Raw genomic sequence first — 14,758 nt, 5'->3', positions numbered from 1 at the left:
TAGAATTTAATAGTTTATTATTTCAAATAATGTAAAATATAATATATAAATATTGATATTGACATTGAATGGTTGTATATGACATAATTTAAAGTAGTGATTAGAGTCATAGTCATTCTGAACACATTCTGAACAAACAAACAAACACACACACGCGCACACACACCCCTCCAGCTGTCAGTTCAGACAGGTTTTAATTCATTCTTTATAATGATAAAATTGGGATAAAATAAAATTTATTTATTTTTATTTATTTACCATCTGATTCCACGAAATATGGAGAATTCATAAGAAAGCAGAAAAATTATAAAGCAATAAAATAAACGCAGAAATGAAAGAAGATAATCCAGAAAACCAAAAGGGCAATCCCGATAGTCACAAAACACACACACACACACACACACTCCTTATATGGGGCTACATCCATTCTAGTCAAAGACCTGGCAGAAGAACATGTCTTCAAGGCCTTTTGAAATGACAAAAATGTGGGAACTACATGGTTCTCAAGGAGAACCACAGACCAAATAGCAGGCATTACAACAGATAATTGTAATGCCACTTCTAGGGTTCCAAAAGAATCAGAGGAACGTAGAATATGCCTTCCTTGTTGGATGAAAGCAGCTGGCCAAATGCTACAGAAGCTAAACTATATGACCCTATATGACCCTATACCACATTAGGCATAATTACCACATTGAGTCATACACAAAATAAAATGGACCACCAGTGCAGATTGGCATACCAAACTTCTGGGTGACCTTCAAGGGCTGGCCTCATGTAAGAGTGTTGACAGTAGTCAAACCAGAAGATTATCCATGCTAATCTGGATTGGATTATAACTAGTTATTTCCATTTTATTACCAAAGTTATACTCCATCCTGTAAACGGGGGTGTAAATTAATTTTGCCACCATAATTTGATGAGAGGTAATTGTAGATTTATTCATGTTAATGTCCAAGAAAAAAAAATAAACTTATTTAAAGGTGTGTAAAAATGGCAGGTTCATCTTCTGCTTTAATTTTACAGTAAAAAGATCTCTTGCAAGTACAATTGTGTGGTCACTTGTACTGTTCCACCTTTATAGTACATCCTGAAATGGTCGTTTGACTCTTCTTAGAGAGCAATAGACTACTTTATCTGTGAAGTATATCTGGGATACCAAATTATTTTTTTCCCTAGTTTCTAATGTAATTTCTGATTACATAATGAGGGTGGTATTCAAAGGGGGAATAACAAAGAATAGAATTGGGACAAAACTAATTTTAATAAGCATGCAGTAAAAGTAATTTGTTAGCAAGGAGAATGTGATCAAGAAAGTGATTCCTTCTTGGGAATAAGGGAGAGAGGGCAGTCAAATAATTTTCATAGCTTGAAAAGCAACAAAATGGGACATTATTAAGATAGAAATTCTATGATATTCTAAAAAACAAATAATTTGAGTTAAAATTACTTTGGTCTTCTGGCCAAAGCCTCAATGTCTTTTCTCCTTGCTTTTTCCTCGCATCTTATTTTGTCTAGATCAGAGATCTCCAAACTTGGCAACCTTAAGACTTGTGGACTTCAACTCCCAGAATGCCTCAGCCAGCTTATTGAATTTGAAATCCACAAGTCTTAGAATTGCCAAGTTTGGGGACCCATAGCGTAGAGCAGGGCTGTCAAACTCCCAGCACATGGACTGGATGTGTCACGCACTGGCCACACTGACGCCTGGTTTAGCAAAAGGGGGGAAAGTCCCAATACATCACATAATGTCACCATGATGATGTGAGTTTGATACCCCTGGCCTAGAGAAAAATGGTATTAAGGAAACAAGAGGACATTGTGTTAGATTCATTTCTTCACCTTTAAGAGCAGAATGGGAATGAGCCAACCAGTGATGATAAATTAATAACATCTGGAAGACTTATACTTTCATTTCTGGATTGGAATGAGATAGTTTATTCTTCACTAACAAAGTCATTAATTTATATCTGCAAAAACTATGAATAGTCAATAAAAGTTTGATTCACTTAACAACTGTAGCAAGAAAGGTCGTAAAATGGGGCAAACTCACTTAACAAATGTTTCACTTTGCAACATAAATGTAGGGCTCAATTGTAGTCGTAACTCGAGGACTACCTGTACTTGTTCCAGATGACATAATACAAATGTTAGTTTGCTTCTGTTTCTGTTTCTTATGATCAGTCAGAGAAGTGAACAGTTTTTCCAGTGAAACTTCATCTATTTTTTCATCCAGTTATTTGACACTAGAAATGAATGTTCCAAACCACCAAAAGCTAGGTTTTTTTTACTCAAAATATAGAGACTAGTCCAGTGTACTAAATATCCTACTTTTTAAGAATATTTAATCTGTTGAAAGCATTTATAAATTAAGCTCAGCAAAACACAGCAAATTATATTCTTTTGTCATTCAAGATGCTGGGAAGGCATTTTAAACCCCAAGTGTGTCTGCAGTTTTCTTTTCATCATCTGCTTCATGGAACCATTAAAGCATTGTTTTTTTCTGAGTGCTTTGTGATTTAATGTGCCTATACATCCAGTTCAAAGCATTCAGAACAGATCCTGTGAAGAGGGAATCATGGTTGCACTTCACCAGTATCACTGCAGGGGAGACCTTCAGACCATGTTGCATTTAATACGAACTTCTTAAGGGATTTTTGTGCTTTATTCAGCCAAATGCTATCAAAGCCTCTTTCAGATATTCAAAGATAGGCTTGGCTTTCAGAGCCTTGCTTGTTCATTTTAAATACAGGTAGTCCTCAACTTACAACAACGGTTCATTTAGTGACTGTTCAAAGTTACAGCATCACAGGAAAAAAAGTGACTTATGATCATTTTTCATGACCATTGCAGCATCCCCATGGTCACGTGATCCAAATTCCGACAGTTGGTAACTGACTCATATTTATGACTGTTGTAGTGTCCCAGAGTCATGTGATCCCTTTTTACGTCCTTCTGACAAGCAAAGTCAACGGGGAAACTGGATTCCCTTAACAATCGTGTTACTAACTTAACAACTGCAAAGATTCACTTAACGACTGTGGCAAGAAGGTTGTAAAATTCACGTAACAAGCCTCAGAAACTTTGGGCTCAAACTTGGTGGTTGTACGTCGAGGTCTACCTGTACCTGAAAATTTGTCTGCTTGTCTTTCAATTTACAAGGCATTTTGCAGATTTATTCATTAAGCTAGGCTCTCAAGATGCAGTGAACTAAATCCTATAATTTCCAATTGGACATTCAGGTTGAGAATTATGAAAACCGAAATCCAACATGATAGGAAGTCACTGCATTGATGGAACTAATGAAGCTAAAGCTGCTATGTGGGGAAAAATATGCTCATGCAACATTATTAAATGGACAATTAAATAAGTACCATTCAGTATCGGTGAGGGGTGGCGGTGGTAGAAAGGTTATAGGTAGAAAGGTCACTCACAAACCTCCTTCATCTTTAATTCTTATTTAAAAATGTAACTGTTTTCACAGCTGTTTTCTGATGCCACCATTGTTTTCTAGTTGCAGCAAGTGTCTCCAAGTATAGTACTGAAAAAAGCTAAATAAAAGGGATGAGGAATGGCTGCTTGGCACTGTTTTATGCCAGATATGTTGACGGAATGCTTGACAGATGGAAGCAAAGGATACTGTACAGTGGAAAGCATGAGAAGAAAAAGAAAGGGCATAAGCAACTCCATTATTTGTCAATTAGCTTCAGGGATAAAGAGCAGGCAGTGGTGATCCTGCCTGGAGAACTGCTCTTACTATATGCGTTTCTATTGTAATTGACATGTTGAATTGTGTTATTATACACATTTTGTGCTCCTCTTTGGCCTTTGTAACTAAAGTGAAAGGGAGTCATAAATCACTCCAAGATTTTTTTTAAAGTAGTACCCTGCTTGAATTTACATTAGAAGGAAGTTATTTACAAAGTTTATATAGGCAAGATTCATGTTTAGTGAAAGATTTCTCAGGTTTTGGCCTTCAGTTGACTAGGGAAAGACAATGAGAACACAAACTTCCTTGCCTCCTTTCATCAAACTTCGAAAGCCTAAATACCTAAAATACAAAGAATGTCATAGCAGCTAAGTAACATTTTTCTTTTTATGTTTGCGTCATTGTGAAGTTTGCAGGATTATTGACAAATTGTTTTAAGACTCCCAGTGTTTGGTATCTATTTGGAATATATATTCTTCTTCTTTGGTCTCAAAACCGTATTACTATTTTGTTTTGATAATTCCTTCCCCTATCCTCCCCACCCCCTTTTTTTTAACACTACCTGGTTCTTGAAATTTCTTCATAGCAAGTTGGATGACCTTTTTATGTTTTCAGATTCCCAGAAAATCCTAACAAACAACGGAGCAAGCTTGCTGCAGTCCATTTCAACAGCAGGGAACCTGCTGAGCACAGATCCATTAACTGATGTCAGTTCAGACTGTGTGTTCAGTGCCCTGACCTTTTTCACTGACTTTGTTTTGTTTTGCTTTGTTTCAGTTGATTGCTTGGATCCATCCTGTTCCAACCATGGTGTCTGTGTAAATGGAGAATGTCTCTGTAGCCCAGGCTGGGGAGGTTTAAATTGTGAACTTCCACGTGCCCAGTGTCCAGATCAGTGCAGTGGGCATGGCACATATCTCACTGACACAGGCCTCTGTAACTGTGATCCCAACTGGATGGGTCCTGACTGCTCCGTTGGTAAGAAGAAGAAAAAAACATTTAGTTTTAGAATATTTATTCTTGATACCCAATAGACTGTGTGGTCTCTGGGTACTTACTCGAGATAATTCACATCATCTAAATTCAACTGTTGTATTAAGAATTAGAATTCTAATGTAAATTCAGATATCCCAAATCCTGTATGCAACGTACAATGTAGGAACGATAAAGAGTTTGATCTTTTATTACAGTGATTTTGAGCATTTAATGTTCAAACTATCCTTTATCCTGTTTTCAAACTATCCTTTATCCTGTTTTCAAACTATCCTTTATCCTGTTTTCAAACTATCCTTTATCCTTGGCAGCACTGCCTGAATTCTGAAATGCTGTGTAACTGACAATTTACCCATGGTTAATCGAATCAATATAAAAAAAGATTTATCTTCCAATGTTTTGATTTGTCACTCCTTATATTTTTTATAATCCTGTTTTATGATAGTGTTCAAGATGTGTGTTTCTGAAACTTTCAGTTCACGATAACATCTACCATAATGATTATTCAAAATTGCGCTCACCTTTGGAAATACTAAAGGCAATGGAATACACGTATGTCAGAAATTTTAATTTGTGGTCTCTTTTTGGTTGACGTTCTCAACAAAATGCCAACTGCTTGGATGCAATATAATAACAGATTTAATATCTCATTTGCAGAAGTTTCTATCATGCGTTGCTTGCTTATAGCAATGAAAGTACACAACCACTCAGAGCTGTTGGGAGTCAGACAATAAGCAAATTAAATTAAGAAAAATAATAATCATTCCTGTGTTCAAAATGCTATTGGTTTTCATGACAATACTGGGTAACAAGCAATACTGTGCAATTTCCATCTCTCTCTTTGTCTTATTCTTTTCCAGAAGTATGTGCTGTAGACTGTGGCACACATGGTGTATGCATTGGCGGAGCATGTCGCTGCGAAGAGGGCTGGACAGGGATAGCCTGTGACCAACGTGTTTGCCATCCCCGCTGCACAGAACATGGGACTTGTAAAGATGGAAAATGTGAATGCAGAGAGGGCTGGAATGGGGAGCACTGCACCATTGGTAGGCAAACGACAGCCACCGAAACAGGCACATATTGCTTTCTTTTCATAACTTGTAGAAACATAGTTACAATTGTGTATGGCAACCGGCTGTCCCTTTATGGACTCATCTGCTTCCAGTCTTTAATTCTGAACATTAAAGCGGAGATTATATATATATTTTTATAGTTGATAACAAGTTAAAACTTTCAAACATATAAATTACCCTCCTTCATATTCCATCCGGTATAGAAGGGGTATCCTACTAATGAGATTGTTCCACTCAATTTAACTGAGAGTTTATTTTAACCATTGCCTCCTCTTTCCCTTAGCTAGCCCATTTTCTGAACTACCTCTTTATTAAATATTTCCTTCTGAGTGCATCACCACAATAGCCATCAAGAGCAGGGGTCAAGTTGAGAGGGAATTGCCCCCCTGTTGTTACAGGAATAGTTCCCTAGTATTTCCATGTGTTGTGCTGTGTCAGTGGTCATGGCGTTTGCCTATAGGCTGACACAGCATGGGAGGGCTGAAGCAGTGCTACAGCACGATGGCCTACCCTTCTCTAACAGCAGGCCACTCAGCACAGCTTTGGCATCATGCAGAGTGTCAGGCCTAAGAACAATTGCATTGCTTTTGTTATATGTCAACCTAGAAAGTAATAACAAATACATATTGTTTTAGATCTGTTGGACTATTTTGAATTTTAAACACAAATTACGAAAGTCTCACTTCAATGTGCAGATTGTTCCTGGAGAACCCAAATAATTGCTGATAATAATTTCAGTCTATTGTGTAGCATCCTAATTCAAGCCTTTTTCTTGACCTTCAGCTTTAGTCTTTAACTTGGAAGGAAAAGAACCCTCTGTATGGAATTTGAAGGAATTGGAATTCCCCCAACTTGAGGGCTGTTTCCCCATGTCATTTCCATTTTCTTATCTAGGTGTACCCAATCTAGATTGCGAAACTCTGGTCAGTAAATAGATGCTAGCAAAGAATTAAATTTCCCAGCATTTTTTTTTATATAATAGCTAGTGGCCATCTAAACTGTAGCAATCCAGATGGAGTAGTTTTATCAAAATTCCCTTTAAAAAAACAAACAAACCTGGTAGAGCATTAAAAAGCCAAAATAAGAATTGAAATTATAATGGCAACTGGAGACTCTAAAAGGACCACCCGGTTGCCAGTTAATTGTTTTTCTTTTGAAACAAAATGTGCTTGTCAGACTTGTGTCTTTTATTATTATTTAGGTGTCTCAGTCTCTTTGGGTAGCTAAACCTTTTGGGAAAGACACTTAAATTGGAATACATGTCTGTCTTCAACATATTTCAAGGTAATTCTGAGGTTTATAGCATATAGCTTACTTGCTACTGAAACCAGTTTTTATACTTGATACAGGCTGGTTTCTTGATCTGCAAGGTCTCTTTTTAATCCATGGGATCAGATTTGAGGACCACTTTAAGTTTATTTGAGCTTTGTATCTAATCAACCATTGTTCCTAAAAGGTTTATCTTGTTCTTCTAACTTGTGAAAATGTCTATGTTTTTAAAAGTGTTTTTCTGTATTTGTTTGTGATTTTATGGTATTAGGTAGCAATCCTATACATGCTTATTTGGGAATAAGCCCCACTGAATTCAGTGGCATTTATTTTTTTGTAACCATGTATATGACTGCACTGTTAATTGGACATTACTGTGCACCCAAAAATTGATATATTTTGATCTGATTACTCAAATGATTCTATGTGACTTTTAGCCCAAATATAAAAATATTTAATTTATTTTTGACAGGGGAGTAAAACATGAGGAGCTTTTGAAGTGTTAAGAATCTGCATTAGTGTCTCGGGGATCTGTGTTGAGACTGGTGTTTTTTTTAATTTGTTCATAAATTATCTGCACATGGATAACTAGTGTACCAGCCAGGACTATGGATGACACTAAACTGTTCAGGATGCTTGAAACAAAAATTGATTGTGAAGGTCTCCAGAAGGATCTCTTTAATTGAGTGGATGGCCTATGAAAGGGCATTGAGGGGATGGTCAAAATGAAATTTAGGTAAGTGTAAATTGATACAGGGAAACAAAAAGCCTTATTTTCATTTACACTGGGATGAGCCTTTTTACAGCTCATATCAAAAAAAGATACTAAGCCACAGTGAATAGCTCAATAAAATTATCTACCCAATGAATAAAAGCTGAAAATAAGACCTATCCCATGCTATCCTATCCTATCTAATGCTCAGACCATTAGAATCTATTGACTGTCACGTTGAGTGTCGAGATTAAATATTTAGCTGGTAGGAACAGGAAGAGACAGTCTACATTTCTTTTCTGCTCCTCAAATGTATGCCAAAAGCCTGATTTCCAGAAGAATAAGGATCTACAGGGGAGCGGAAATCATTTAATTTTGCCTTATGTTGATGGAATTTTACCAACTGTGCTTGGGTTCAACTGAGCATCCGTGAAAGCCAACAGTAATAAATACACAATGTGAAAAGAACATCTAGGAAGAAATCAATTCCCATATTCTATGTTTTGAAACAGTACCCAGTCAACGATATGGAATATTTGATTAATACCGTTATTTATTTATTTATTTATTTAGATTTTTATACCGCCCTTCTCCCTAGGGACTCAGGGCGGTCATACTTGTTTCCAGCAAAAAGAATGTTAAAATTATGCTTTCATATCTTTGGCCTTCTCCTCCACAGTTGACCATACTATGACTGTTCACCATTAAATTTCTCAACTACTATGCAAAGCATCATAACCTGTTATGGTAGATAGTGTTTTGAACAGATCAGAATAAAACACATTCTTTGTAGACATTTTAAAATTATACTGGGTTTCTCTTGTGGGGAGGGCCTTTATACTTCATCAAGACTATTGTTTGCAGTTTTTTTTCTATATGCTATATCTATGCCTGTGCCCAGTAGACCAGCAGGTTCACTCATAGCACCGCTGGATAGTTTTGTCCTATTAGATTGCTCTTTGTATCGAAGACTTTTTTCTCCCCCTAACTGCTTTTCTTAAAGTAATGGCAATAATAGCAATAAAAGCAGAAACAATTTCTGGAAGAGATGGAATAGGATTTGAAGATTAAAAAAAAAAGAGGAAAAGCGCTGCCTCTGACAAAGGCAGCAATTCAGCAAAAATGGCTGGTGGCAATGAGGGAGCATCAAAAACCTTCAGTTCCCTATTTCTAAACTTTTCAATCCAATCTAGAAGAAAGTGAGAAAATCAGCATGAGTCGATAAAAATAGAAATGTGACTTCTACTAAAACAATAGAAACCAAGTTGTTTATTTATTAGATTTATAGGGCTGCCTAATAATCATTTAAACCTGCTTGATAGAGGTAATGTTGTAGTTTCCTTTGTATTGGAAAACATATGAGGTGTAGAATGTGTTTCACCTATGCTGAAACACAATTATCTTGAGTGGAAGGCTGGCCATAATATTAATCAATAAGATGGCTATTGCAGACAACAGATGCTAGGAGGCAGAGATGGCAAGGCAATGTCAAGCATCATAGCTTGTGCCATGTGGTCTACTTTGTATTCTATAGATGTAGTAGACAATGCTGTCCTAATGCAAGCTCTGAAGTAATGGTCAACTGCTATAATTTTGCTAGTGGAAACTGAATACAGAGCCACAATTTTCCCTTTGTCTTAAGTGATAAAGTGTCTTTGCTGGCATCTGTTCACATAGGCTTAGGATAGAGAATAGCCGTTGCAAACGGATGCCACGGCCATCAAGGCTTTCATATAACTGAAAAATACATTTTGATTCCATGTATAGAGATTAGAAAAACTTGTTTCGTTTCCACTGTGATTGATTCGTGGAAGTGCCAAGGGTCTATTTCTCTGTGAAATAATTGTACTTCTGCTAGTAAAAACCAGCTGTCCATAAAGCTTCATGTGGCCTATTGAGTTCAGGATAAGTTTGAGCATATGTTGCTAGTATAATAATTAGGTTGCTTGGGCAACCCCAAACTGGGATTTTCTGAATTTTTAGGTGAGATGTATCAGTCACCCGCTGTATGAATGCTCAATAATACTATGGCATATTGAAACCTCTGAGTCTTTGAATTGATTCTACTAAGTCTTTGTCAAATCCACTGTCCAAATCTTCATTGTCTCAATGAAGTGATGAGTGATACTGACTAATGTAATGTGGTTAGGCAGCCATGTAGATAATAAGAGCATAGGTATCTTATTTTACATTTCATTAGCATTACAATAATCTAGCAATTTCAACAGGTAACTGTTCTTGGGCAGGTACAGCCCAACTGCCATTGTCATTGCTTTAGTAAATTCCCCATTGGAGCTTTACTACAGTTAAATTCCTATATTCTCTTGTGCATGGGCTGCACCAGGTTGTAATATTCTGTCATATTTGGTTTTGTGATATTAGTTTAAGATGAAGGGCAGTTAAAAATACTTCAAATAAATCAATATTTCCTCTGGTTTTGGTACTCAAAACACAGAGAGAGAGGGGGAGAGAGAAAGAAAAAAGAAAAGAGAAAAAGAGATGGATGGAAGAAGAAAAATAGAATAGTAAAAGGACAAATCAGCAGGAATTTAAAATAGAAGATAATTTAGACAGCTAAGACAGATAATTTAAATCACCAGTAGATGCAGACCATTTGCAAAATAATGGTAGTGGCATTCTGGCTCTACCAAACTAAGAGATATATGTAGAATAATAAAAAGACTTATCCTCATCTATGTTGAAACTTTTTAAAAAATGGTATGTAATCAAGCTATTGCAAGTGATATAGTGGGCCTTGCACCAATGTTCCTTAGGAAATAAGTCAAAGTTGGCAATCAACTCTATAGCAATCTTCCCATGTTGGTATTTATTTTGTAATTATATTAATATATATTAATATGTATTTCTCATTATTGTGATCTAAAATTTCAGAAGGATGAGAATAATTGTTGCACCAATTAGTATTTAAGCCATCTTAAAGACACACACACACACACACACACACACACACACACACACACACACACAAGTTCATTCAGTGTGAGTAGTTTAATAATTGAATATTTTCAAACCCTGATTCTTTAAAGAGTAACTTAAATCCTTAAACCTACCGAATGAAGCATCCTTCATTTTCTCCAACTTCTGTCTGCTCTGGAGGGAAAATCTTTTTATCAGCTTGTATGATAAACATAATTAATGATATGCAGGCTTTACAAAGAGTAAAAATGAATGCTGTTTCAGGAGATGGTATAACACATTCCAATATGAATATCAATTTTCTTTCACATTCCTTAGTGTGTGCTTCTAGTCACGATTAGAAATTGCTATAGCATACTGTAAGTCTCCCCCCTCCTTCCCTTCCACCATCAGGATGGAATATATATGACCTTATTTCTTTTCTAGTCCACTTTGAAAAGGCAATAAATTTATTTTTCAGTCATACAGCTTGAATTTCATCCAGGACTTCAAAGACGTGCATCCTGCAGATATCTGTAAATGACTTTCTGACCTAAATCAGAGTATTTCTTTCCTTTGGTGGAATTTCTACATGAACTATATTGATTCTGTTGCCAATTCCAGAATCTGTATAACCCTTGCCCCCCAAAAAAGGAGGGGGTAAGGTTTTGCTCAAGCTGCTTATCTAGCTATTGAAAGGACAGCTCTAGTTTGGTGTTCTGAAGTGTATTCACTGCAACAGCCAACCATTAATGTTTCAACAATGTCATTTTCTGTGTTATTTTATACCTGTGGTGTCAAGCACCTGTTTCAGTGAGTTGAGCGAATTGCATGATATTGTCGGAGACAAAATGACAGAGGTATTTTAACTGTGGAAATTAAATCTGCTGTTAGACTGTCCGATGCTATTAAATCACATCAGAAGTTCGGAGCTTTAAAGCTTGTTCCCAATAAACCTTTTAAATATTCCGGTATTTTGTGTAAAAATATTTTCTGTAAGAATTTAATATCATACAATTCTATAAATATTTTAATGTCAACCAAGTAATAATTATTCCTCAGTGAAAAATCTGGAATAGGCATACTACAGGAATATACATAAGCAGGAGTCAGACTGAATGCTTTTTCCTAAGAAATGAAAAATGAGAAAAGATACTAATCTGAACTATAAAAAGGACCCAAACCTTCTTTGTGTGTATATGTGTGCTGTCTGGCACATTTTCTTCTAATATTAGTGCAGGTTATCTGCTCTGCCTCATGTTTATTTCAGTGGTTCTGTTACTGGCAATGCAGTCTATTCATTTATCACTGAAGTCAAAGTCACAGAATGAGTGGCATAATTGTTCATCAAATAATGATTCCTATAACCAGCCTGGGCTGAAGCAGTAACAGAGACCCCCTCCCATCTCCAAAAGCCCTAGCTTCTAGAACTTCCCCAAATTGAGTATGTTATTGGCAATAGCACTTACCTCTTTACAGTGCTTTACAGCCCTCTCTAAACAGTTTACAGAGTCAGCATATTTCCCCCAACAATCTGGATCCTCATTTTACCAACCTCGGAAGGATGGAAGGCTGAGTCACCTTGAGCTGGTGAGATTCAAGCTGTCAAACTACTGGCAGTCGGCAATCATTAGAATTAACCTACAGTACTGCATTCTAACCACTGTGCCACCATAGCTCTTAACTTAATTTTATCACAATATTTAGTTTTGAGTTCTCCTGTTCTGACCTAGCTTCCCAAGAGAATGAAGCAGACTCATTGTCCCGACAAAAACCCCTTTTTATTAAGTTACTGTGAATTCATCTCATTCACATCCAGCAAAGTCTTTCAAGGGAGAATTTACAGTCACAGACCTTATGTGGCTTGGAGAGCTGCCAGGTCGATATCTTCAAAACTTGGCAAGAAATCTCTGAGAGTCACGAACCAATTAAGTGAACTAATTGTCTCCTGCAAACTACACTCCCTTTTTGCTCCTCTTTTATTCCCTCGGGGGGGGCACCCACCTGTGGCCTTACTCCCCAGTCGACCCTTGTTCTTTAGCTGTTCCCTTCGTCTGGCAACTCTGTGCATGTGCACACTGAGAACAGGCTCCAGCTCTATGTCTGCCTCACTGATGTCTGACTCTGAAGACAACTGATAACTGGCATACAGCCCTGGCCCCCTCTTTGCCTCCGACACAGAGCCCTCATCAGAGCCTTCCCCAGGCTCCAGAATTGACCCATGTTCCTCCCAACCTCCTCACTGACCAAATCTGCTGCGAGTTCTGCTGGCAGGCCATAACATCTCCCTGCAACAGTTAGTAAAACTTTGAGGGAAGTGACCTATGATGATCCTATTAGTCTATCCAAGTTCCCTGTATTGCAATTCCTTAGCTAAAATGGGTATGAATAAAGATTTTTGAATTGCACTGGAATTCTGCTGCCTACTCTCAATGCTTCTCCCATCAAATCTCGGTTCTTAAGCTAAGGTATAAGCTCTTAGATAGGAGCTAAGAATTCCACAGCTTTTTATATTGATTGCTTCATTTTTACTAGTCTTTTGGGTGGTCTTTCTGGGCATATGTTCGCTCTAATAATTGTTTCATTTAACAGAAAAATATGTGCACATCATAGACCCATGTTGTCACAGACTGTGGACTCAAAAGGACAAGGCTTTACTTCAGATTTCATTCCTATGATAAAGTTTCCAAAGTGGTCTGAGCATTGTACTGTGTGTAACTTTCATCATCACATAATTACATTAATATCATAAATTAATCTAAATAGCATAAAGTACAGGTGGTCTCCATTTAATGGTCTCATTCAGTGATCTTTTAAACTTACAGTACTGAATACACTGTAAGTGGAAGTTAGACCAGTTTTAAGTTCCTGAGTTCTGGCTACCACAATGCCAATGTTCCCTCCAAGATTCTAATAATAGAGTCATTGGAGAAGCCAGCAGGAAGTCAAAAGTCTTGGTCACATGAAGTCCTCACTTACAACCTGGACAATCCTCCCTTAACAATGGCAACTGGAACTGCCATCACTAAGCAGCACGTTCCTGTGACATCATGCTTTATGATGCATCATTTAGCAACATCAGTTCTGGTCCCAGTTGCAGGACTGAGAACTAGCTGTATTAATTGCACAAAGGAAATATATTAAGTCAGTTTGGATTTAACAGAGATTTGGATGTAACAATTCTACTCAATTGTCTGTGGAGATTCTCAGTCATCCAGATCATGGTTGTCCCAAAGGTGCTTTTTCAGAAAACAACTGGACTTTCTTGTTTTTCTTTTGTAGATGTTTTGCTTCTCATCCAAGAAGCTTCTTCAGCTCTGACAGGATAGATAATCCTTCCATTCCCCACTATCCTGTCAGAGCTGAAGAAGTTTCTTGGATGTGAAGCAAAATATCTTCAAAACTTGGCAAGAAATCTCTGAGAGTCACGAACCAATTAAGTGAACTAATTGTCTCCTGCAAACTACACTCCCTTTTTGCTCCTCTTTTATTCCCTCGGGGGGGGCACCCACCTGTGGCCTTACTCCCAGTCACCCTTGTTCTTTAGCTGTTTATTCCCTGGCAACTCTGTGCATGTGCACACTGAGAACAGGCTCCAGCTCTATGTTTGCCTCACTGATGTCTGACTCTGAAGACAACTGATAACTGGCATACGGCCCTGGCCCCCTCTTTGCCTCCGACACAGAGCCCTCATCAGAGCCTTCCCCAGACTCCAGAATTGACCCATGTTCCTCCCAACCTCCTCACTGACCAAATCTGCTGTGAGTTCTGCTGGCAGGCCATAACATCTCCCTGCAACAGTTAGTAAAACTTTGAGGGAAGTGACCTATGATGATCCTATTAGTCTATCCAAGTTCCCTGTATTGCAATTCCTTAGCTAAAATGGGTATGAATAAAGATTTTTGAATTGCAGGCCTAGCTGTTGCAAGCTGATTGGTTGGCTGTGTTGCTACATATTGATTGGTTAATGGAGTTTTTTGAACTGCTGGCCTAGCTGTTGCAAGCTGATTGGTTGGCTGTTTGGTTAATTGGTTAATGGGGTTGATGTTTGTGTGGGAAGTAGCATTTTGGGCCCTGGTCTGGTTC

The 14,758-nt window shown here is 37.5% G+C and overlaps 1 protein-coding gene across 1 annotated transcript in view; it reads left to right on the top strand.

Annotated features, from left to right (window-relative positions):
• TENM2 (teneurin transmembrane protein 2) overlaps positions 1 to 14,758 on the top strand; it is a 970,061-nt gene that overhangs the window by 801,442 nt on the left and 153,861 nt on the right. Inside the window, exons 14-15 of the mRNA XM_058167878.1 lie at positions 4,487 to 4,687; positions 5,563 to 5,748. Coding sequence (XP_058023861.1) covers positions 4,487 to 4,687; positions 5,563 to 5,748 — 387 coding nt within the window. The remainder of the gene's footprint in view (positions 1 to 4,486; positions 4,688 to 5,562; positions 5,749 to 14,758) is intronic.

The sequence above is a fragment of the Ahaetulla prasina genome, chromosome 2, assembly GCF_028640845.1.
Source record: "Ahaetulla prasina isolate Xishuangbanna chromosome 2, ASM2864084v1, whole genome shotgun sequence".
Lineage (NCBI taxonomy): Eukaryota > Metazoa > Chordata > Lepidosauria > Squamata > Colubridae > Ahaetulla > Ahaetulla prasina.
This window is presented reverse-complemented; position numbering and strand designations above follow the sequence as displayed.